The sequence below is a fragment of the Prunus dulcis genome, chromosome 1 (assembly GCF_902201215.1).
Source record: "Prunus dulcis chromosome 1, ALMONDv2, whole genome shotgun sequence".
Classification (NCBI taxonomy): domain Eukaryota; kingdom Viridiplantae; phylum Streptophyta; class Magnoliopsida; order Rosales; family Rosaceae; genus Prunus; species Prunus dulcis.
The window spans coordinates 9,029,138-9,054,033 of record NC_047650.1 but is presented as its reverse complement, the minus strand read 5'-3'; the positions used below and the strand labels follow the sequence as shown (position 1 = coordinate 9,054,033).

At 37.2% G+C, this 24,896-nt stretch overlaps 2 protein-coding genes across 11 annotated transcripts; one reads left to right on the top strand and one right to left on the bottom strand.

Moving 5' to 3' along the window:
* Window positions 1-3,533: 3,533 nt before the first annotated feature.
* Window positions 3,534-15,568, top strand: LOC117614442 (kinesin-like protein KIN-12C). Of its 3 annotated transcripts, none has more exons than XM_034343258.1 (35): window positions 3,534-4,282; window positions 4,367-4,522; window positions 4,695-4,778; window positions 4,871-4,990; window positions 5,108-5,221; window positions 5,310-5,402; window positions 5,489-5,649; window positions 5,734-5,808; window positions 5,985-6,072; window positions 6,193-6,251; window positions 6,346-6,409; window positions 6,500-6,565; window positions 6,653-6,823; window positions 6,916-7,020; window positions 7,149-7,384; window positions 7,471-7,540; window positions 7,623-7,676; window positions 7,799-7,857; window positions 8,355-8,421; window positions 8,511-8,570; window positions 8,980-9,036; window positions 9,186-10,920; window positions 11,007-11,077; window positions 11,251-12,564; window positions 12,662-12,769; window positions 12,976-13,139; window positions 13,219-13,306; window positions 13,444-13,518; window positions 13,711-13,950; window positions 14,052-14,150; window positions 14,234-14,308; window positions 14,403-14,461; window positions 14,809-15,037; window positions 15,133-15,309; window positions 15,398-15,568. In XM_034343258.1, the coding sequence occupies exons 1-34, from the start codon at window positions 3,728-3,730 to the stop codon at window positions 15,286-15,288; spliced, it is 6,927 nt and encodes a 2,308-aa protein (XP_034199149.1). In that variant the 5' UTR covers window positions 3,534-3,727; the 3' UTR covers window positions 15,289-15,309; window positions 15,398-15,568. The 3 variants fall into 3 exon arrangements, with proteins under 3 accessions (XP_034199149.1, XP_034199148.1, XP_034199147.1); XM_034343257.1 differs by having other exon boundaries at window positions 7,623-7,694; window positions 15,403-15,568; XM_034343256.1 differs by having other exon boundaries at window positions 7,623-7,694.
* A 267-nt stretch (window positions 15,569-15,835) lies between these two features.
* LOC117626625 (calmodulin-binding transcription activator 3-like) lies at window positions 15,836-23,955 on the bottom strand. 8 transcript variants are annotated; one of them, XM_034358420.1, is made up of 13 exons: window positions 23,808-23,955; window positions 23,501-23,569; window positions 22,842-22,961; window positions 21,994-22,109; window positions 21,070-21,158; window positions 20,726-20,771; window positions 20,322-20,601; window positions 19,576-19,871; window positions 18,469-18,861; window positions 17,645-18,333; window positions 16,975-17,539; window positions 16,544-16,852; window positions 15,836-16,249 (listed from the first exon to the last, which is right to left on the bottom strand). In XM_034358420.1, the coding sequence occupies exons 2-13, from the start codon at window positions 23,538-23,540 to the stop codon at window positions 16,154-16,156; spliced, it is 3,039 nt and encodes a 1,012-aa protein (XP_034214311.1). In that variant the 5' UTR covers window positions 23,541-23,569; window positions 23,808-23,955; the 3' UTR covers window positions 15,836-16,153. The 8 variants fall into 8 exon arrangements, with proteins under 8 accessions (XP_034214311.1, XP_034214296.1, XP_034214303.1 ...); XM_034358405.1 differs by having other exon boundaries at window positions 23,501-23,675; window positions 23,808-23,916; XM_034358412.1 differs by having other exon boundaries at window positions 23,501-23,590; window positions 23,808-23,915.
* Between the last annotated feature and the right edge of the window lie 941 nt (window positions 23,956-24,896).

Sequence of the window (24,896 nt, the reverse complement as noted above, 5' to 3'; positions counted from 1 at the left end):
AGCAACGTGAATTCTAGCAGATTTCTTTTAGAAAAGATAACTTGCGCCCCAAGTTACTGACTTCTAAAACAAACGATTGTGAATTTGGGTGAGGAATATCTCCCAAGTAAGTTCTTTTCTTGCCTTAGACCGGTAAGGACTTTCACAATTTATCTCAGTATCAAACGGCTGTTCTGGCCAGAAGTGTTTGATAGAAGTGGACTGTTCAGGCAGAACTGCCTTTTACAAGATAATAAATACACATATTTAACTCTAGACAAGTTAAGAGACTGTCGGAACTTCGTTTCCGCTTGAATGGAAGGTTCCGCTGTAGGCTGGACTGGACATATCTGGGTTGGTCCGTACTGCTTTGTGACTTCAAATGCTAGGCTGACCTGCAAATCGATACCAAAGTTGGATTTTGGCAGAGCTTTACGTCTTCTTCACGTTTTGTGAGGCCTTTTGAATAGGCAGAACTGCAACTTCTCCTGCTTGGAAGGGACAGAAGTGGCTATTCTCGATGGTCTGATGAGCTAGGGATTATACTACGAGAGTTGTTCTGCTTGAACAGGGCTCTTCCTGAGTTTTCTGGGGTCTCCACGTTTGTGAAAACTCAAACTCTGCTTGTCTTGGCTTTTGCTGAACCAAATTTGTAACGAGGTGTCTTGTTCTAGAAGACTTGTTTTCTAAGTCTTGAACCTTGGAATTCAAGTGAGCTCTTGGCTTTTCTTGGTGTTGTGTTTTTTGATTGATGAATTGAGTGTGTTTTTCTTGCCTACTTCTGTTTTTTTTATAAGAGATTCTCTCTTGAAGGTGATTTTAAACTTTAATAATGGGCGGCAACAGATCTCTCAAAACGTAAAGCAGGAAAGATTTTATCAATTATGGCAGATAGGTTCCCAGTAGTCTTTTCCATAGCAATCCCTTCCCTGGTTTCCTGGGCGGCTGTTTCTTTGTTTTAACCAACGCCACCGCCTATGCTTCTTATGGCGGTTTGGTTTCTTTTGTGTCTCCTGAGTAATTCCTTGTTTCCCGTTCTAACTCTGTAATCCTTTGGAAGATGGCGTCTCGTTTTGGAGAGAAAATCTCTGAATATAGATGGGTCTTTTTGATTTTCTGTTTTGGCAGTTTTCCAGAGACGTCCCTTCCCACATAAAGAATTTTTAGTTGGAAATGCTGACTTTCAAAGCTGAGGTAGCCACGTGAATGTGTTTTTAGTCTTTTGGGCTTGAGTTTTAAACAAATATCTTCGTGGGCTGATCCTCAAAGGCCCAAATATGGCAGTTTTCTATGTTTTGGGCTTTCTGGGACTGGGTAAGTGATTTCATCACGGGCCTGTTTCTGGATCTTTTGGTATGTTTAAATTTAGGCCCAAACAAAATCATACTTCAATTAAATTTACTCATACTGCCAAATTTTATAGGTTTGTATATAAGATAAATTTAACCCACCCTATTTTTAAATATTAAGTCTATCCCTGCCCTCCCCCCACTCTCCTTTTGTTTTTTCGTTTTCTTCTCCTCCCATTTCCCCATATGACCACCCTCCTCCACCCTCAGACTAATCCTCCAGATCACTTAGATCCCTCCCCCATCCCTTTTTTTGTTACCCCCACTGCACAGACCCCTCCCCTCTTCCTTTATATATTTCATTTTTACCTTTGATTCTCCCTCCCCTTAGTCACCTTTCCTTTCTTGCATAATCATACAACACAAAAAATCTCTCTCTCTCTCTCTCTCTCTCTCTCTCTCTCTCACACACAAATGATTTTTTTTTTAATTTTAAATTTAATGTTATTTTATTATTTTAAAATCTAAAGTGACCAATTTTCTCTCATATTTAATAGAAAATTGGATAAAATGTTGAGATTTAGACAGTAGGGGGCAAATTGGCAATAAAAATTAGTTTGTGTACTTAATTTTCCAACCAAAAAGTTGAGGGTGCAAATTGAAAGTAGCGTACAAGTTCAGGTGGTAAATTGACAATTAACCTTAATAATTAATGACTCTCAAAATTGTGCTTCATGGAATAATTAAAATCTTGACATGAAATTTCTTTAGCCATTTTGACATCAACAAAAACTTATATAGTGTGCTTTACAGAATTTGTTTTTGGTTTATTATTGTTCTTTGTTTCTACCGGGCTTTTATCCCTCCTCTTTGCCAAAAAAGTAAATAAATAAAAAAATATTTTCCAAATGCATTGCCTTCAGCAAGTCCAGTGTATAATTGGACATTTTCCAATGAAGTTTTCCTCACATTTCACGAGTCTTAATCATCCTACAGACAACAATCAGCACGTAATTATAAAACTGCTATCCTAATTACAAACCCCATCATGAGCATTCTATTATAATTGTAAATGTCCCACTTCAACCCGCTCCACTAATCCACTTTTCTCTTTTAATCATCAATTTCCATGCACGTTATTGATGTTTGAATTCAAATTCCCACCCCTTAAAACTCTTTTTCTTTAATCACCATTTCGGCAACAGATGAATCATTGCGTTGGCATCATTCTTACACTTTTTATGTTAAAAACAATCCTCAAGATTCTTTTTCAATGTGCATTATTTCAATATTGGCATAAACTAACTAGGGTATTCAAATTCGGGTTCAATTAGATATTTATTGAACTTGAGTTCGGTTCAAGCTTGGGCTATGCTTATTTAGGGTATCCTTAAGCTTAATTTGTATATTCTTTTTTTTAAAATTTTTTTACGAGCGATTGTCTAAACTACAGGGGAGAAAAGTTTCTCTCTCACACACACACACAACTAATATGTTATGAGGATTTTGACAAAAAAAAAGAAGAAGAAGAAAATATGTCATGGTAATTTGAATATGAGATCTCTAATATGCAAATCGAAGTCCTTTTTAATTGGACTAGACCCCGTTAGCTTGTAAATACTTTAACTTTATAAGATGTCTCGTAATATAATTTGAACTTCTCATGAATTTTATGAAACTTAAACTTGACTTATATTTTTAAAAAGCTTAACGAGTTTGGTTTTTTTCCTTAGAATAAAGCTCGAACAAACTGAATATGTTACAAACTTGAGTTGCATTAGAGACAAGTAACTATATTTTTTCTATATTATATAACATAGTTAAAATTATCGTTGTGTAATGAAACACTATCTCATTCACTTTTTATTTTTGATTTCTTCTTTTGATGTTGTATAAATCTTTCTAGAGTTACTGATAATTTTCCTTGCCTTTATTATCATTTGGACCTTGCGAATTGAACCTTTGAGTCATGAATTTGTTAACTTTGAGTTAGGAATAAAATGATCAGTTTAGTTACTAAGCCATAAGATATGTCCACGAGTTTAACACTACAAAACTTGGTAATGTGATTATAAATTAAGCAAGTTGGGTTATGATATAACCCAAAACGACATCACTCCGGAAGGCGTCGTATAGAATTTCAATGTACATGTGAGGTCAATTTAAAAATGCAAAGAGTGCAGGAGCGTCCCCGCTAACAATTCAAGTTGAAAAAACGGGCGGGCCTGTTATCACTGAGCTCTACCATTCAAACTTCCCAACAGTCTGACACTTTCCACTCAAATCTCAACGCACCTCTCTCATTCCCCACAGCCAAAGAAAACCACAATTTCACCTAAAACGTCATCGTTTTCTTCTTCTTCTTCCTCCCATGGATTGAATTATGGATTCAAAACTCTGTTTCTAATTCGGGAACAAAAGCAACAGCCTATTTGTTTTACTCAACCTCCGAGCTCACCATGTCGAAAGAGAGCTCAACTGTTCGATTCCCGGCTCGAAACGTTTCGAGGAGCTCACAATCCGAACCGAACGAGAACGAGTTCGAAGCCTCGTCGAACCCAATCCATTTTCCTCCTCCTAGAACACCTCTAAACAGCATAGCAGATCCAGCTCAGCTGCAAAAGGAGCTTCACGAACTCGATTTCGATTCACTACCGAAGTTTGAAGCAATTCGATCTGGTCGGTATTCTTTATCGGATAGAAAACTTGAAGCCCCTGACAGAGCTGGAAATGGCGGTCTCAGCTATGGAACTCCTAGGGTTTCAGGTCGCGGAGGGAAGGCGCACTCGGAGCCAAACTCAGCGCAAAGCACTCCGGCGAGGAACGGCTCGAGAGCTTTGATTGGTGGAGCAATTTGTACAGGAAGCAAAGCTCCGCAGTACAATGGAGGCAGAGCAGGGAGTTGTTCTAGAATCTCCCGGGAGATTTCGGTGGTGAATTCCGAGGTTTTAACTCAGGTTCCGCATTTCGAGCTTGCCGAAGATTCATCGTTCTGGACTGATCACAATGTGCAGGTTCGGGGACTAATTCTGCTTTGGTAAATGTTGAATATAATAGATTTTTGTGGATTTGATTGGTTTGATTGGTTTTGAGTTCAGGTGCTGATTCGAATTCGGCCATTGAGTAATATAGAGAGGGCTTCGCAAGGGCACGGTGGGTGTTTGAAGCAGGAAAGCGCCAAGACTTTGGTGTGGCATGGTCATCCTGAAACCAGATTCACATTTGATCATATTGCATGCGAGACAATATCACAGGTTTGGTTTTAATATATGGTTCTGAAAAAAAGAACATGATTATACAGTATTATTAGATTACGTAGAAAAATGGAGATATAGACCTAATTTTTATTTTATTGGGTTGTATGAAACCATATTAAGCTCAATTGAGTGGAAGCTCATTTTGGTGTCTTGCTTGAGTTTGCTGCAGGAAAAGCTGTTCAAAGTTGCTGGGTTGCCCATGGTGGAGAATTGCTTGTCTGGTTATAATAGCTGCATGTTTGCTTACGGTCAGGTACTTTTTCCGAGAAGTTAAATAGTTTGGTGTGTGGTGTGGTTTTCATGTTTTTTGGTTAGCAAGTTACAGTCTAAGTTGTTTATTTGCAGACGGGCAGTGGCAAAACGTACACAATGATGGGTGAAATATATGAGGTTGAAGGGCAGCTCAATGAAGATTGTGGGATTACTCCACGCATTTTTGAATATTTGTTTAAGAGGATCAGAGTGGTGCGCTGTTCACATTATTGATATCTTTCAAGATTATGCCTCTGAATTGAATCAATATAGTCTTCTGGGCAATTCTTTTCTTTTAATTGGATGTCTTACTATAATTCATATGTGTAGGAAGAGGAGAGCAGGACGGAGGAACAGTTGAAGTACAGCTGCAAATGTTCCTTTCTTGAGATTTACAATGAGCAGATAACAGATCTCTTGGAGCCTTCATCAACTAATCTACAAGTAATTGATACCTTTTTAAATGTTCATGCTGGATGCTCCACTTAAACATTGTTCTTTTGAGCATTAAGTAAATCTTACTTCCCTACAGCTCAGGGAGGACCTGAAGAAAGGGGTATATGTTGAAAACCTTACAGAATATAATGTGAGGGATGTTAATGATGTTGTCAAGCTTCTGTTACAGGTGGTAATTTATGATAAAATTTATCTTACCTACATTTAATTACATATTAGGGTGTGAATATGATTTCTATGTATTTATTTTCTTAGGGTGCTTCAAACAGAAAAATGGCGGCAACACACATGAACAGTGAGAGCAGCCGGTCCCACAGTGTTTTCACTTGTATCATTGAAAGCCGTTGGGAAAAAGATTCCATGACCCATTTTAGGTTTGCAAGGTTGAACTTAGTAGATTTAGCTGGTTCGGAAAGGTAACTACCATCTTTATATCCCACATTTTTTTCGGTTTTAATTTTTTGTTCAAGGCCTATGCGCTAACTTGCTTATTAATTTAGGCAGAAAAGCTCTGGTGCAGAGGGAGATCGTTTGAAAGAAGCAGCAAATATTAACAAATCATTATCAACTCTTGGGTAATTATTTTGAAACCTGTTTCAAATGCCAATTTGTTGATTAGTGTTGTTTCTAGAAATACATATAAGAACTGATCCATTTGCACCTGGTTGCATTAAACTTATATGCCTTTAGTGCCAGTCAGATTTGAGTTTGGTTTTTCAGTTGGTTGACCTGTATTACTCTATGGTTTTAGGTTGGTGATAATGTCTTTAGTTGATTTAGCACATGGGAAACATAGACATGTTCCTTATAGAGATTCAAGACTGACGTTTCTGCTTCAGGTTAGACACCAAAAGCTCTGGAGCCCAAGAGATTTCATGAAACTTCATAATAATGTGCATTCTTGCGCTTTTAGTGCATGTTAATACAGAACTTACTTGGCCTACAAATTTGGGATGCAGGATTCTCTGGGTGGGAACTCAAAAACAACTATAATTGCCAATGTCAGCCCATCTATTTGGTTTGTGTTGATTCTTTCCTAGTTCTAGATTAGTTTCTATTTTTTTTTTTCTCTTCTATTTATTTCCTTAAACTGACCTTTGCTTTCCTTGTAGTTCTGCAAATGAGACACTCAGCACTTTGAAGTTTGCCCAGCGTGCCAAACTTATCCAGAACAATGTACTTACCTGGTACACTGACGCGCACACACACACACACGTGCTCACATTTTCTTCTTAGTTGTTTACTTAATTTTCCATCTTTTTCCAGGCTAAAGTGAATGAAGATGCTTCAGGTGACATAACTGCACTTCAGCAACAAATCCAACAGCTAAAGGCATGGGATATATTTGCATGCTTGTGAAAGTTTTACCTTTGACATTTCCTAGATGGTAGAACTAAAGCATTTTTCGAACCCTTACAGGGCCAGTTGTCCTTCCTAATGAAGCACCATAATATCTCATGGTCTTCATCAAGTGGCGTGCCAAGTATTGAAGAACCTAGATTCAATAAGTTGCCTGAGGAATACGATGACTCTCTGGAAGATAAAATGCCAACTGATAATCTTAAGTTACCAAGTATCAGAAACAAGAAGGTATTTTGATTTTCCACAAAAAAAATCATTTCCTCCACCTTAGAAATTGCATGATGCAATTATGGTAACAAGTTCTAATACAAACTTAACAGATGAAATGCATGGATACCATCTTAGTTGGTGCTTTAAGGAGGGAAAAGATGGCAGACAGTGCAGTCCAGAAGTTGGTGGCTGAAATTGAAGACATGAACCGCTTGGTGCGTATTGTTACAACAAGTAGTTATTTAGTTTCCCCTATCTATAAAGTTCTTGATTATTTTATAATTCTTAATTGCATAAATAGCACCATGTTAAGTGGTTTATTTTTGCTCTGGCATTTCTGTAGGTTTGCCAAAGTGAGGAGGATGCTGGACATGCTAAAATGATGCTAAGGTTTCGTGAGGAAAAAATTAAACGACTTGAATTGTTGACGGATGGAATGCTGTCGGCTGAGAAGTATCTCATGGAGGAGAACAAGGCTTTACTTGAAGAGATTCAGCTGCTGCAAGCAAGATTTGAAAGCAATCCAGAATTGACCAGATATTCTGTGGAGAACTGTAGACTTCTCGAGCAACTTAAATTGTAAACTCCACATGGTTCAATGTTGTAGATGATTGCTCTTTTCCCCCTTTTTGGATGCCATTGCCTCATTGTATTCTTCATGCCAGGTACCAAAAGTTTTATGAACATGGAGAGAGAGAAACATTGTTAGCTGAAGTATCAGAACTACGCAATCAGGTCCATAAAAGTCTCCCCCTCCTCCTTCCTAAACTGTCTCATGCACTCTAAGGCGGCTATCTAAAGCATGTTTCATGTGCAGCTTCTGGATATACTTCAAGGAAAACTTCCATTCTCAACAGAAAATGAAAATCAGGTCGGAAAGCACTTTTTGGTTAGTTATGTTACGTGTTAAACGTAAATTTTTTCCTATAAAAATGATACATCTCCCCTTCTAGGGACCTCCAAATCTTAATGTGCGTATTTTCAAGAGTGCAGAATAGTGATACCATCAAGGAATTGGAAGATTGCAGGAACATGAATTCTAAATTGATCAGGTATTTTTTTCTTTAACAATATACACTTACGCATGTTTTATTAGTTACTGCAACAAACTGCCCTCAAATTTGTATTAGTTATACTGGGGCTGGCATATGACAGTGCATTTATTAGCTGCTTTATTTTCTTTTAAGTTTACTAGTTTATGTACACTCCTTGAATTTGCACTTTAGTCCCACTCTTTTTCCCTGGATACCAAACAACCTAGGGCCCAGAGGAGTATCTCACCTGTTATTCCTCCACATGATAAAATATGGATGATGTCAGTAATTGATAGCCATATATGCGGACATTCTATCCATAATTTACCGTGTTGCATTGCCATTGCTGTAGTGAGCTGTGGCGAAGGCCATTGTGTTTGACTAATTACTTTTTTATGCTATTAATACAATTTAAACCTGATCATCATATTGAGTATGTGACGGCAAATTTCTTGCATTGTTTGGGTTAGAGTTGACAACTCCCATGTTGCTTATTTATGATTTTATGTCTGCAGGGAAGTAGATGAACTACAACTAGAATTGCAAAAGTATATGAACTCCAGTCAAGCTGCCTCCGGTTCTGTAAGTATAACTAATAAACTACCTAGCATTGCTTAAACAATTTTGTAAGCTTTGTCTGTAGTTTATTAACAATCTTTATATACGCGCAGGTAAGAAATTCTTTCTCCAAGGATACTGAGGAATTCAGGCAATCAGATAAGTATTCGATGGTAAGTGAATATATCATGCTGTTTCCTGCCTAATGTCCAATTAATTTACAGAGGTGAACATCATTTAAAAACTGGAATTCTTTTCAATTGTACATATTTTTGTTCCTCGTTGCTGTATCCCAGTTCATTTTCTGTGCATTTAAAGTGAAGCTGATTCATGTTTTTGACGTATGCCATGAAATCACGTTGTGTTGCACTGTCCAAGCTAATTCATGGAGAAGTTACCACTTCCATTCTTGCATACTTCATTTTACTAAAAAGAAAACAGAAAAGATCCATGGAAGAGGGAAAAAATTTGTACCAGACAGAAACCAACTAGTTTTAAATAGATTCAAGCTTTACATAGACATCATGTACTGTTCGTTTCCTTATTTTTTAATCAAATCTACAATTGGCCATCACTTTGCAGGTTGAAACCCTATCTATGGGGAGTGACTCTGGAGATGAAACGGCATCTTACTCCCAGGTAGGTGATGGGGTTGTACAGAATAATGTGATTCATGTTGACCAAAATGCTGGTGATGATACTAAAAAAACAGTAAATGGATAAAACAACAGTAAATGGATGCTAGATTGTTGCAGGTTCATTTAATAACTATTTTACATCACATGCAGGAGGAATGCTGCAGAGGCATGTACATATCAAGCAAGAACGACAAAATAGAAATCCAATCAGAGGTGAAACATGAACGTCGTTATCTGAAATCAGGTGATTTACATAAGGAAAATAAATGTATTATGGAGATCAGTGAAGACGTTGAGAGGAAGGCTTTGCAAGCTAAATTGGACAAAATGGTTAAGGACCTGGAGGAGGTCAGATTACTCAATAGCCACTTTCAAGAGGATCGGTTATTACAGTTGTCTCACCAGAAACAGACTGAAATAGTCTGTGAACAGGTTGAGATGGAGACAGCAAACACAATTCTGCATTTACAGGAAGAGGTTGCTGCCCTTCAGTTTGAACTTGATGAGAGATTACACTGCATGATTCAGGAAAATAAGGTACTGAAAAACACCATTGTAGCTAAAGAGGATGAGATAAGGTCATTGAGTGTGGAGTGGGAAAAGGCAACCTTTGAACTAACAAGATTCCTCCTAGATGGTTCTAGATCCCTTAAAAATGCCTCCAGCCAAATAGAAAGTATTGCTTGTTCATTTCCTCAAGCTAATGTTTGTATTAGTGAAGATGTCCAGAGGGCTGCCAAAGTTTGCATGGAAAAGGAAGAAACAATTGAACTACTACAAAAGAGTTTGGAAGATGCGCAAAAAATGGTAACAGAATTGGGACAGAAGTTAAGTTCCTTGAAGGGAGCAGCAATTGCTTTAAGCGAACTCCAACATCTGGATAATGATGAAACCAAAGAGGAAATCTCCTTCTGCATGCGGTTGGATGAGCAGACCAACATGGTAGAGATGCTAGAGAGGAAACTTATATTCAAGGAAATTCAGGTCAAAGAAGCAGAAAATTGTGCCAATGCTGCATTCCTTGTAATAAAATGGCTTACGGATCAGAAGGCGACAGATAAAACAGAGAGAAACATTCCCATCTCAATACTAGGTACACCAGCCGGAATGGCCAGCCAGAAAAGTTCTGACACAAAAGTAAATGCTTTAGGACAAGAAGATGTCATTACTGAACTTAAGTTGGCCAGGTTAGGAATATTGGAGTCTGAGAATGCTATCGAAGCATTTTATGCAGATACAGAAATGCACATAGTGGCCCTTGAGACCAACATCAGTGAAGTTTCTGATGAATACAAGGAGTTGGTACAAAACTTGGTAAGTGAACTTCGTGAAATGAGGAAGAAATATATGGAGTTAAGAGAGCATTCCAAAGTTTCTCAGTTTTGTACAGTTGAGTCGCTATCATTAGAAGCACACAAGTATCTGAAGTCCAAAGATATTTATCACATGATTCTTGAAATAAAAAATGAGCTCACTGTAGCAAATGGTAGATTGAAAATTACTGAAGATTTCATTTACACAAAAGCAAATGTGTATGATTGCCCTTCAGCAGACAAAAGTTTAGAAGATGAAGATGAATGGAGTACTGATAGTACTACGTCAAGCTGTGATTCTTCAACCGAAAATTTTGCTTCTGGAAACAAATTGTGGGCATTAGAAGGGCAAACGGGGGACCTGAAAGTTAAAGAAGGCTCAGTACTTCAGTCTGCTGATCAAGATCCAGAAGAGTCAAAGTGGGTCTTAAAAACTTTCACGGACTCTAAAGGAGCAACATTCTGCCTGAAAAAGGAATTAGAGATGGCATTTGATGCTTTCAACAAACTATATGTTAGGCTAGCCACACTCATTAGCGAGTTGGACATTGGAGGTGGTTCTCAACCAGCAGGTATATTCTTTACTGAGTATCTTACACTTTTAACGATCAGAAACATAATTTGATCAAGGGACTTAATCAGCTCATATTATATGCAGGGCTGAAACAACTTGTTCCATTGTTTGAGTCAGGGACGGAGAGTTCTTATGGTTGTCATGCTACAAGAAAGGTACAACAAATTTTTTCTCAAATCATCCAATTCTTGCATTGTAAATTTGTGAGGCAACTATATGTTAGAAAGGATTAATAGTAGCACTGTCATAATCAATCTTTTCTAAATAAGAGACTAAGTCAGCTAAATCACCGTTCTTATACTTTGTGTAACACTTTTGTGATGTGCAGGTAGTTTCTGATGAGAAGAGTGATTTTGCTAGTAGCTTCTTAACCAAATTTGAAGAAGCGCATGCAACAGTAAAAGAAGCTGATGTTATGTTAAATGCCTTGATGGAAGCAAATGAAAATGCAAAAGAATTGACTGGTCTGTGGAAGCAAACTGGTGAGGAACTGATGTTAGAGAAAGCAAGCTTTATTGAAGAAGTTGAACATCTCAAAAATTCAGTACGTTTGAAAGAAAGAGAGAATGAACTACTGCAGGATCAATCTCGTTATAATTTGGTGGAGATAGCAAAATCATTGTCTTTGCTTGAAGAGTGTTTTATGCAATTAAAAAGTGAAGTGGAGGACAGGTTCAAAGTATTATATGCTGACACTTTTTCTATGGGAAGGGAGATACACTGCTTCATTAGCAAATCAAGATCATTACTAGAAGAAATATGCGCTGAGACATTGGAGAAACAATTTGCCATATTTGTCCTTCATCAGTGTCTCACAGGAGAGCTGATCCACAAAATACCATGCTTTAACGTTGGAAGTGGTTTCCGCTCCAGCCAACAGCAAGAAGGCCTTTCAATTACAAACAAACAGCAAGAAATGTGGTCAAGTTGTGAGGATGACATTGCACTTACTAGTAACATCTCCAAAGACGATAATGATCAAAGTGGAGTCACAAATTTGAAAGCTGGTGAGCTCAGTTTGTCCCGTGATAGTTTGATGCACGAGAATTTATCACTGAAGGAAGAACTGCAACGGAAAGATGCTCTACTGGAGGGCTTGCATTTTGATTTTAGAATGTTGCAGGAATCAGCATCCAACACAATGGATATAAAGGATGAAACTGAAAAGCTGATAAAATCTTTGAGCCAAATTCAGAATGAACTAAAAATAAAAACATGCCAGCTTGATGACATGCTGTTTCAACATAAAAAGCTCGAGGATCATCTTACTGATACTGAAAGGGCTCTGCTTTTATCAAATTCTAATCTTGAGCAGGCCAAAGATACAATCAATACTCTTTCAGAGCAAAATTTTGAGTTGAAAGTGCTTCTAAATGATCTCTATCTCAAAAATTCTGAAGCCAATGAACAACTGGAAGAGCAGAAGGAAGTGGTGAAAGGTTTGGAAAAAGAAATTCTTCATTTGACTTCTTCAATGGAAACAAAATTACTCTGTCAAGTTGAAGGTATCGGGGATGAGTTGAGAAGGGTCATCAGCGAGAGAGACGGACTTCTTGAAGAAGTTGCGTCCCTGAACGATAAACTTGAGATGGCATATGCAATATCCGATGAACATGAGGCTATCTCTATTGAAGCTCGCCAGGTATGTTCTTCAGGTTTTTTTTTTTTTTTTTTTTGTTCATTTGATAGCATAGTTATGATTACAGGTGGATTTCTCTTATTTTGTACTAATATTATAGGAATCTGAGGCAAGTAAGATGTATGCCGAACAAAAGGAAGAGGAGGTTAAAATATTAGAACGCTCTGTTGAGGAGCTTGAATGTACCATCAATGTACTGGAAAAGAAGGTTAGCTCCCTTGGCGTTTTGTCTCTGTATTTAACACATGAACATCAATGGAGTGCCAGTATCAACAGTCTCGCTGTTTTACAATCAAATTTCTTACATGAAAACATTTGGCCAAGTATGCCTTTTATTGGTAAGCGAGGGATTAGAGCGGTTATTGATGTCTTTTGGCTATTGGTTTCAATTCCCAAAATCGTTCCTTCTCTTAGGTATATGAGATGAATGACGAGGTAGAAAGGCATCGGTTGATCAGAGATGCACTAGAGCTGGAGCTACAAGCTTTAAGACACAGACTGTTAACAGTTGAAAATTTCAGTGAAAATGTGGACTCAGAAAACATGAATTCTGAACAAGCTGAGAATCTGATTTCTAGGTATCGCTTGCTTTCTCATATAAATTCTATTTTTCTGCTTTTAATTTACCTTAAATTTAAAGAAATAATTTTGATACAGGCAACTGCAGAGTAGGCTACTGGAACTTCATGAGGCTCATAATAAGATAAAGCTTCTTGAAGAGGAAAGAGCAGAACAGGATAAAGAGGTGAGATCCTGTCTTGCTGGTGGTTTTTATTTTTTATTTTTTATGTTAGTTGTCTTTTTCGACAATGTACCTTAAATTATCTTGTATTTATGTCTTCTAAGAACTAAAGTTTGAAAATTTGTGCATAAATCTTGAAGATCAAACAATGCAAAGAATACATATCTGAACTCGTGTTGCATGCTGAAGCCCAGACGTCACAGTACCAACAGAAGGTACATATACTAGAATTACTATCACCATTCGATAGATCCTTAAAACATTTTTTATGCTATTATTAATACTGAAATAGCTGAACTTTTGTTGGTGGAAAAAGGGAAAGAAGGGTTCGGATTTGTTAATCGTGAATGGATATATGCATAATTGTAAATGATCTAAATCTTGACATTGCACAACCTTTTGAACAGTACAAGACTCTTGAGGCCATGGTTTGTGAAGTAAAAGCAGATAAGACAGATTCAGCATCAACAGCTGCGGCATTAGAAAAATCTGAGAGGAGCTCAATCAGGACAAGGGGCTCCAGCTCACCATTCAGATGCATTTCAAGTTTGGTTCAGCAGATGAATACGGAGAAGGATCAGGAATTGTCTATAGCCAGGCATCGCATTGAGGAACTAGAGGCACTTGCAGCCAGTCGGCAGAAGGAGGTTAAGTGCCCTTTTTGCTTAGTTTCTGTTCTCGAATGCTTTTGTAGAAACAATTGTTAAACATTAGAAGAGTATTTGATTTTATTGAAACTTGCTCTCAGGTATGTTTGCTGAACACTAGGCTGGCAGCAGCAGAAAGCATGACACATGATGTCATTCGGGATCTACTTGGTGTCAAATTGGACATGACCAACTATGCAGTAAGTTTCAGACCGTCACTTTCAAGCATGGCAATTGCATAGCCACAATTCTCATTTGTTTCACTTCTTTTGGTATCATCTAGAACTTGATAGAGCAGTACCAGGTTCAAAAGTTAGTAGAAGAGGCTCATCAGCAAACAGAAGAATTCCAAGAAAAGGTTCGTACCGCTGATTTTTTTTTTCTTTGAATATTTGTCTCCCCTTTTTTCTGTTTTCCGTGGGCCTAACTTATTGGTCTTGGCATCATTTTAGGAGCAAGAAATTCTCAACTTAAGGAAGCAGATAACTGATCTAATGGAGGAAAGACAGAGGTTAGACACTTGCCATCACATCTTTTTATCCAATTTGATTTTGTTTCCTTGTGATTACAATTTGTGCAACCTCCAAAAATCAAACTTATAATTGATCCAATTGCCGTACGATTGATCTTTTAACAGCAATAAAAAAACAATCAATCAGCAAGCAATAAGCTAAAAATAGTTCCGTAGACGAAATTGTAATAAAAAAAAGTGGGAAAATTGTGGAAAACGAGAGGATATTGTCCAATTCACAAATAAGTTTCATTTCCTTACGCAAAGTGCTCACATTTGGTAAATTTATGACTACGAACTCATGTCACTATGTTCATAATTTTTTCTTTTAAATTTTGTTACTGTAGTTGCATATCCGAAATAAATAAAAAGGAAGGGGATATAGCGGCAGCCCAGATGACTCTGCAACAACTCCAAGACAGGGATCAGTTGCTTTTTGCACAGAACGAGATGTTGAAGGTGGATAAGACCAATTTAAAGAGGAGAGTGGCGGAACTGGATGAAATGGTAAAAACAATTCTTGGAACACCAACAATACACCAGCCAATTCAACATCCACATACATCCAAGCCCAAGGCATGTTTTCTGTTTGTTTCCACGAGAATTTGGGTTTTTCACCACGCTGGTAACTTTTTTAATTTTTTTAAAACTTGTGTTTCTTGATCAAGCAGAATAATAGCTCGTTGAAATTGCATGAAATTGATTTCACCAAGAGGCTGGAACAGTCTGAGAAGCATTTTTCTCGAGTGAATGGTGAACTTGCTCAGTACTTCAAATCTGCAGGTGGCGGTGGCGGTCATCCACGTGACAAACGCGTGTCGCGTTAGAAACAGATTTATATATTATAGGTGAGTGATTTTTTTGTGAATGGATGGTGCATGAAAAGATTGAACTCAAACATTCTTCATTTTGGTAATTCATAATATTGGCCCACAGGACAGGAAGCAGAAGATTAAGTCTGGATGGAGTCAAATGCTTCTGCAAAATTCCTATTGTCTGGCATTATTTTGATGTCTACAAAGTACATAGTTTGGATGATTCGCGGGTTCAACTCTTGTGTTTTTGTGTTGGTGGATATCAAAACAGAACATTCTTTTTTTTTTTTTTTTGGGTGGTCGGGAAACAGAACATTCTTTAAAAATAATATTTGTGAATATAATTATCAGATAAATATTTTAAACAGTTGATTCTACTTTGCAGATAATTACGAAGTGTTACGCAAGCTCTTTGTCAAATAGTTTTGTTGCTTTACACTCGTGTCACTCGTGTCACTCGTGTATGTATATTTTGTTGTGCTATTTATCACGTGTGAAAAAACATTACGCAAACTGTCAATTAGTTCGATATTTTGATGTGGAAAAAACAAAATAAATATGAAGCTGCTAGTGGTCAATTGATAAAAGAAACCTGAGGTAACTGTAACTAAACTTTTGTCAACTGTTGTCAAATTTTGAACACGAGCTGCCCCGCCATTTCATTACCCTATGAACTACGTCAGATAAAATTTGTACTGGTTAAGTCGAAGAAAAAAGAGAGAATCTGAGCCATATACAATTCTGCCTTTTCCCCTTTTCTCCTCCCTTTCTGTTGTGTTCTTGACGAAGTAAAAATCACGGCGGATGTTTACTTACAGGCAAAAATATTATGGGTAGCTTTGCTTCCATAAAATTACTTGACATGGTGTAAAGTTGATCATTGACCTTCGGTGAGTGCAAGCAGAACCTCATCTAACACTCTTTCATCGGAACTTTCAATTTGGTTGGATGCAGGGCTCTCCCCATCAGCCATCTGGTTGATAACACAATAGGCGTGAATGATCGAATGATAAACTATGCAATTGCACATAAAGCAAATGAAAGTACAATGATCGAATATTTTTTATTTTCTTTCCAAACAATCGAGTTTGGAGAACTTATTCCTGAAAACCAGCTTTTTTAGCAAGACCTGTTCCCCCACATTTTGACTTTTGAAGATTTATCTTATACTTACAGCAACATGAAAAATACTCATGGTAGTTTATGTTGAAGAAAAAACAGATGCAAATTTATTCTTTTGATAAATGCAAATAGAATGAAATATTACCTTCAGCTTTTCAAACTTTGAAAGTAGCCTCATATATTGTTCACGCGCTTCAGGCTGACGAGCCATGGACCTTACCCTTGAAAGAGCTTTCTCAACTCCAGCATATTTCTGCTTCCGCCCGACACTAAGAAATTCGTAGTCATCGTTTTTCTTGACCTCCGAGGATACATCTTCAATAGCTTTTTCCACCCGAAATCCTCGCAAACCAGCTCCTTTTCGCCTCCAACGCAGTATTACTTTTTCCAATATACCAACAGACCACACAACCTTTTTGTAATTCTTCCGAACCTGATGTCCCCTCACATGAGCCTAAAGGTGATAAGCAGAATCAATACTTCAGATGAGGTACACCCCAAGTCCCAATTTATTTTTAAAATATTAAAATGGTCAGAGTTTGAAAAATAATAATAATAACAAAGTTAAGGAGGTACCTGAATTTTAACAATACGGTCACGTATCTTCAAAAAATCTTTTCTTCCCTTCCATCCACGATAGTTTTGTTGGATCTTCAAAGCTGCTGCAACATGGAGATAATCTTCATAGTGAGCAAACTTTTGGACTCTCTTCAAGGAACGACGTGCAATTAGGTCTTGAGACTGAACTTCAGAAACATCAGTTCCGCTCTTAGTTAACTGTCTCTGACGGAATGAACGAGTCCGGAAAGCTTCTTGAATTAGAGCAGCCGCATGAGCTGATTTCCTAACAGCTGCCATAGAGCTTTTGAGAGAGTATTGCTCATCGACTACCACATCAGCAGTCTCAATGGCTTTCTCAGCAGCAATCGTTGCAGCAACATTGTTCACTATGTTCTCATTCATGGTCAACGTCTCTAGGTGACTGGTTAAATCTGCTTCGGCCAAATATCCAGCAATCCCTTTATGCCCTCTGCTCGAGGCTAGATCAGCAGCAGTTTGACCACCAGGAAATGCTGACGTTGGGTCCTCGACTGCACCTGGCGCGGCACCCAATCTAAGTAACGCGATGACAGTTTCCTCTCTAGAAATGGAGAATTTGAAGTTAATACTAATCCCCAAATACAAAAATACAACCGACGATAATATTGAACATAAAAAAGAGAAGAATCTATAAGAGCAACTATACCTTCCAAAATATGATGCCCAGTGAAGCCCTGTTCTTCCGCGAGCATCTCTGAAATTGGGACTAATGCCAGAAGCAATTATTGGACCCATGGCCCACTCATAACCAAGAGCAGCAGTCAAATGTAGAACACCTAGGCCTTCATTATCCAGAACATGTGGTCCTTTGCCTCCTTCATGAAGTTTACAGACTAGCCATTCACAAAGTCTATCCTTCAACAAATTCTGAATCAAGACATCTCTATGGGTAAAGTGATCACTTCTGCATGGCACAGAAGCCCCATCAATTGTTTCCCAATCACTTTCTCTGTTGTTTCTCATTGAAAATATGGAACTTTTGAGCTTACATTTATCACAATCTAGAGCAGTACATTCCAACCACTTCCTCTCTGAGCCCAAGCTCACGAGTTTTGCTAGATGTATCTGAAAGCGCAATTCATCATGTTTTGAAGTGTTTATAGCTATTCCAATGGGTTTCTCTCGATATTCAAACTCCCTCACCTCACTGCAGGCTAACCTATTTCTGCAGGTCACATAGAATGGAACGCACCCAGGAGCATGTAATGGAGTTTGACATCGAATGACATTATTAGACAGAACTTCAGCAGAAACTTCTATTTCACCAAACATGCATCCCCACTTAGTCTCAGTGGTATGCTTCTTGCTTCCCAGAAAACTACCAACTATTAAAACCTGAAAAGGGGAGAGAGGAAAAAACTAAGGATCAACATATATTACAACAATAACAAATGTCCATGTACGTGTATATTTATTATTATAATAATAAAGTACGACAAAATACAAACTCTATTAGCTGTTTATACATACCTTTGTTTCAGTTTCTGAATAAGCCCAATCCGGCGAAAAATCATGAATAGAGAATAGTTGTTCTTGGGAAAGAGAGGGGCCAAGTGATTCTATATCCAGATGCATATGATGTGATAAACTGGATACTTCCTTATCACCATTCTCTGCATCAAGCGGACTCCAGTAATTGCCGGAGTCAGAAGCCATCAAGGAATCATCACAATCCACACCAATTTCTTTATCCATCCATCTCCCAAAGCTGTCAAGTTTCTTAAGCTCTACTGATTCGGCATTGCGCATGCCACCATCTCTAGAGTTCTCTTCAACTTGGTTGGAAGAATTGACAACCACTTGAGGATCGGAATAATCTTGAACCTGAGGGTGAAATACATTAAAGTCACGCTCCTTTGACACCTGCAAGGAGGTCCAAGTACCAGTAAGTAGATTCACACCACAGGAAACCTAACTAAAAAGAACCAAGTAAATAAATTGCATTAGCAAAACAAACTAAAAGAAACAGAATTTTAAACAATCTGATACTTGGGTTTCAAAAGCAACCTAAGAGAGAACATGCAGATTAGTATTATAATTTTTCCATGACATATGACAAGTAGACAACAAATGCTTATACATCACATCAATTACTACATGAAGAAAGAGGGAAAAGTCTGCATGACTGAACTTGTCATCAACTTCAAATACATCCCAAATTGCACAAAATAGCATTCTAAAATAAGTTACCTGATATGAAAATGATCTGTGGAATCAGGAAAAGATACTCCACCTACCCCAGAGCGTGAACTATCGTGGTAGGATTAAATAAACTTTCAAAACTTCATTTATTATAAGTTGAAGTTAAATAGGATATCCGAACTGAAATATCAGTATGACTCTGGTCTCCTTTTTTCTTCAAAGCATGATAATTTACTGAAGGTTGTAATATCAGCTATCATTTTTTCTTTCAAAAACAAAAACAGGGCATGAAACAGAGAAAAATTCTGGATTACCAAAAAGAGTATTGAAATGAAAATTCACCATTTTTTATAACATTTACTAGAAAATAAAATAAAATAAGAAAGAGAAAATTGGAAAGAAAAAATGCATAGAAAAGTGACTGTTGAAACAGACCTGCGGTTCTCTCTGAGAAGATGCTGTGGCAACCTGGACATCTATGTCAGTGGTCAACTTATCTTCACAAGTTACATTGTTGATTCTACAATCAACATCTAATCTAGCATCTGGTAGCTTATGAGTTATGAAGTCAGCTCTGTTAGGTGCTTCAACAAAAAGGTTTTGGTCATGCATGCTGCGCTCATTTCTTGTTGAGCTATCCATTCCATTCCAGACAGATGAACCAGCACCATGAGCGAATTTAGGTCCATCATACCACGAACTAAGGGGATCCCTGAATGACTCAGGAAATCCTGAAAAGCACCAGAGAGACCTGGTCACATATTTTAATTTTTGAAGACATTATTGCAAAAGACATCAATCACTGAAACAAATACGACTTTTGTATGTGTAAAAAGAAACCATTACTCAATAAAGTCCATCTAATTATTGGGAAAAGGAAAAACAACTAAAATGAGAAGGGAAAAACTGAGAGATGCCAAAACATAAAGAAGCAGAGTATGATCAAATGGATGGTGCAAGTTACTCTTAAAAAGCCAGAGACAGAGTAAAATGTGTTTGGACAACCAAACCAGAATTTGTGAAAATATTTTTACCAAAATTAGAAACTGAATGGAACGGCAGTAGGTCCAGAGGTACTGCGTAAAAGAAGAAGAAAAAAATATTGGACTTAAAAGAAATGTTCAAAACTGTTTCAACGAATTAAACATAAACGAAATGGCATCTGTGGCTATGCATTTTACCTCCAACTTGTGAATGAAGAGAAGCATTATGCAAAACGGAACCAAACATCGATTGGGCAACAGATGAAGTTCCTGCATCTCCCCCAGAATCCACATCCTCAAACTCTGTAGACAATGTTTTTCCATTCCAGTCAACTCTGTTTGGACTTGAAGCAAAAGATGTTTGACCTGTAGGGGCAGGTGAGTTTGCCTGTGCAGAGAAAGGTGCTGAAACACTTTGAGGGCTTGCAACCTGTGACCCTGGATCTGCCAGCAAACAAGGGACACCAGACTGGTACGCCTGCAAAGTATCACAGGACACCATAGAAAGTAAGCATACCATAGACAGTAAAGTTAAATAATTCCACCAAAGACGAAGGAAGGACTGAGAGTATCTGCAACACACACAAAGAAAAACACAGTACCTCTCCCACATTTCTGTAATGGACAAGAACAATGTGCTGTAAATGCCTGAAAATTAAGAAAAGGAATGAGAAAAGTGAGATGAATATGCAAACAAAGGAAAACAGAAGATACTAATTGCACAAAAAAAATGTTATTGCATTTCTTGAACATAACTGCAACCCAACCCTTCCTCTTCAAAGTGTATACTGAGAACACAGAAATTTAAATATCCTAATTTGCAGCTTCAAACAGACTTTTAGAAAACCATAATCTAGGCTATCAGAGATATTCCACCCAAAGATCGAACTTTGATTTTGCAGGCTTTTTAAATTAAATGTTTAGTCCTCAAGACCAGAAAACTCACATGTCAAGCATCCAATAACTCCGCCGTTGAAAATTCGAATTGTCCTCCCCATGGGCATAGTAACAATGAAGAACGTCTACACTGCCAGCCTACAAAATGTCAAAAACCCAATAGAAAGCTAAATATTAAGCAGTACCAATATAGGCCAATATAATTGAAGTGACTTAATATTACAGAAGAAATTTTCCAATGTACCAAAATGGAAAAGGTCAAATCATAGCTAGTGTTAACAAAGAGCTTAACCATAAAAGATTTGAGCACCAGAAAGACAAATTTAGTGATATTGAAGAAGATATAGGGAGAAGAAACAAAAGAATCTATTTTACATTACAAACCTACCAAAAAACAAATTAAATAAAAAAGAATGTCAAAACATGGGGATAAAAGAACCTTAATGGCCATTAGCTGCCAAAGTGGATAGAATCAACAAATTTACCATTTGGGAAACATTTGCAACACCCAGCACTGGATTTCATAAAGTATGCGTGCAAATGTATATTCTATATAAGTTCTCTTTACGTAAAAACTAAAGATGGTCAAGTAATCCAGAATTAATATATTAAATAGACATTCAATGGTCTAAAGACTCTGAACTGTTGAAAAGCATTAAAATCATAGCATATGACCTTATATGCTCTGCTTACCTTGATCCTTTACATTGACAATCTAGAAAGAGACATCATAAAATTACAATAAGTTCAATTCAGTGCTTACCATTCTTGTACCCACAAAATGAACTATGAAAACTTACAGGCACCTATTGTGATCCATCACTTCTGTGGTATCTGTGTTGCCTGTCAAACTATGACCCCCTAAAGACAGATGATACAGGTACAAAAGACAATAACCAGACAACAACTCAGCTCCATAGCTTAGGACCAACCCCTAAAGGTGTACTTACTAATAATAGATTGAACAGCACACCTTCAACTTTTCATGGGCTTCTTTGACAGTCTTTCCATCCTTTTTCTTCCTCCAGCGGTGACCATCTTTACGAAAATACCGGAGTGCTTTTCGATCAAACAGGAACAAAGAACCAGCTGGCAAAATGAACATTTAGATTCCATTTGCATGTACCAAGGAAGAATGTCAGTGATCCATCTCTGTCAAAAGGATAATAGTGTACTATTGATTTTTTAGCTGAAGTAACAAGTGCATGAGTAAACAAACATCATTTTGGACGATTTTGAGCATAGAATGGGAAAAGGATAAACAAATAATTAAGTGATACAATTTAATAAATGACATGTGTTTGTGTGTATATATACCTAAGGTATATGCAAATGAGAAACAGAAAATATCAGCCCAACTGTTCCACATCTTAACCCATATCAAATAATAATAATTAAACAAATCAATATCCTTTTCATATCAAATATACCACATGTCAAATCATTAAAATTAACCATAGCAATTAGTGAGTACTTTGAACATAATTGTGAATTTCTTGCAGGGAGTTTTGTAACACCTAGCCATCAAGAGAAAATAACGCACATGAGGAAACCCCAGGGGAAAACAAAGAAAGAAAAGTTTCATGCACCAAAAAACAGTTGTTATGGCAATTTCTGTCCCTCATATTCTACAAGTAAATGAAGCTCACCTCCCAAAAATTAATAAACAGACTTCCTACTGAATTAGAAAAATAATTCAATTTAAAGAAAAAGTATAACAGCAAAACTAAAGGAAGATGGAATTAACAAATTCAGACAGAACACACAGTGATCAAGCACATATAATCCAAATGTAGTAATTCAGAATATGCCAAGTACAACCTGGAGGCCTGACGGGCGGATCTGCGGTTAACTCAAAATTCTGAAAGTTGCGAAGTATTTCACAAATTTCAGCTGGCCGGAGCCAACGCTCCTTGGCTTCTTGCAATATCTGGGCAAGGTCTGCCAAATTCCCAAAAGTACCAAAAGGTTTAAAGATCTTGAAACTAAAATACACAAAATGAGTACGGGGAAGAATAAAAGTCGGAAAAAATACGTAGACACTTTCAGTATCACAATTTGGTGAAAAAAACAGTAGACGCACCTCAATGCACTTACAATGCATTATGCAATATGGGCCCTAGATTACTTCAGTGTTCAAAATAACATTCCTTTCTAGGATTATTAACTCAGTTAATGCATACAAACTAATTCTTGCATCAACCGGAAACCACCGGCGACAACAAAAGGGAAGTGAGAGTAATACGCGCATGCATGAAGTGTTAATCAAATGATCACACAAAATTATTATTTCCATGAAAAAAATATACCATTCTTGGCAAGAGGACTATAACCGAGTGAGAAAACAAAACGAAAATTGAAGAATCCGATTTGAAATCCGAGAAATATAAATATATAAAAAAAAACGCATTTGAAATGGAAAAGAAAATATATATACAACATACATATTTGTGGAATGAGAAGAGGGAGAGAAAGCTGACCTAGTTGCTGCGTGGGGAGGTATTTTCTGGTATCAGCCATGGGCGACCAATGACGACCTCACATAAACCCTAGATTTCATGAGCGAGGGACTGTGATTACCACCAATCCACAGAACAAAACGCAAAAAGCAGAATCCAAGTCCAGGAATTACAAAGATCATCAACAAAATATTCACTGTTCATAAATAAAACGACCATAAAATCGAAAACAATAACCAAAAAGAATGAGAAATGCTTTCAGGCAATCAGTCTCCACAGAGAAAGAGCGAGAGAGCTGGGGAAGGAGGTTTCGGTTGAAGAAACGTACCTTTTAGAGAGAGAGAGAGAGAGAGATAGAGAGATGGAGAGAGAGCGAGGGAGGGGGAGAGAGGGAAAGCGAAGCGTGTGAAAATCACTAGAACGTAAATAAATAAATAATAAAAAAGAATTGATTGAGAGGGATTGAAGTCAATATGCAATTGCTTTGTGTTTACACTGATTCAGCGAAACAGATTCTATTTTATAATCCGACGTGGTACGTCGTCTTCCTTTTATGCCAGCTAAGCTTGCATCGCGTCCTATTTATTTTCATTTTTAATTGGAGCCGAGATTCCTGTTAATTTATTTAATTTTATTTAAGCATATTAAATTGAAAATCGAATATGCTTTATTTATGGTAACTTTATTTTTCTGGTTTTTTGAGTCTCTGCTCATTGTGATTTTGTTTTTCTGGGTTTTTGAGGAAAATTGAGGAAGTTAACATGAAGATAAGATGCAGTCTTGTCATTTCTGACTCATCTCCCGCTGTTGCTTGATCTTGGTTTGGTCTCATTTAATTAATTGTATCACAAACAATGACTTGATAGTAATTTAATTTGCTTATTAATCACGACTGTTTAAATCAATTTCGAGATTTTTATTTATTTTTATAAAGTGGAGGGGTTTCGAACTTGGACATGTTCTAATTTCGAAAAATATGTAATTAGACTAACTAATAGCCAGTTGATAAATTAATCCGAGATTAATCACCTTCATCCGTACACAAGCAAACCATGAAAAAGAAAAAAAATCTAAGAATTCATATAATATAGACATATGAAAAAAGAAAGAAAGAAGTCACTTTCTGAAATGTCTAGTCTGCAAGTCAATGACCTATTCCATTGGGATGGACCACATTAGCACTTCATTTTGTATTAGCTATATGGGTTTGTCATGTCATAATTATGTTTGAAAAAAAAGTCATGATCAAGTTCTTTATGTACGTTGGTTTGATATATTGCTTACTAGGTGATTCTAATGCATTAAATTTGTATTATCGTGTTAGGCTGAAATTGCCATCTTAAACGAAATAGTGTGCTCCCAAGTAGTTATGGGTTCAGCCCTCTATAGTACCGTGTGTATGAGTTTTCCCCTCTCT

Coding starts and splice junctions, on each gene's coding strand:
- LOC117614442 (XM_034343257.1), top strand. CDS start 3,728: ATGTCGAAAGAGAGCTCAACTGTTCGATTCCCGGCTCGAAACGTTTCG. Junction 7,858..8,354: donor ATGAATTCTAAATTGATCAG/GTATTTTTTTCT, acceptor TTATGTCTGCAG/GGAAGTAGATGAACTACAAC. Junction 12,770..12,975: donor TCAATGTACTGGAAAAGAAG/GTTAGCTCCCTT, acceptor TCCTTCTCTTAG/GTATATGAGATGAATGACGA.
- LOC117626625 (XM_034358420.1), bottom strand. CDS start 23,540: ATGGCTGATACCAGAAAATACCTCCCCACGCAGCAACTAG. Junction 20,772..21,069: donor AGTTATTGGATGCTTGACAT/GTGAGTTTTCTG, acceptor CTTAATTTTCAG/GCATTTACAGCACATTGTTC. Junction 16,250..16,543: donor CAAAGTTTGAAAAGCTGAAG/GTAATATTTCAT, acceptor GTTATCAACCAG/ATGGCTGATGGGGAGAGCCC.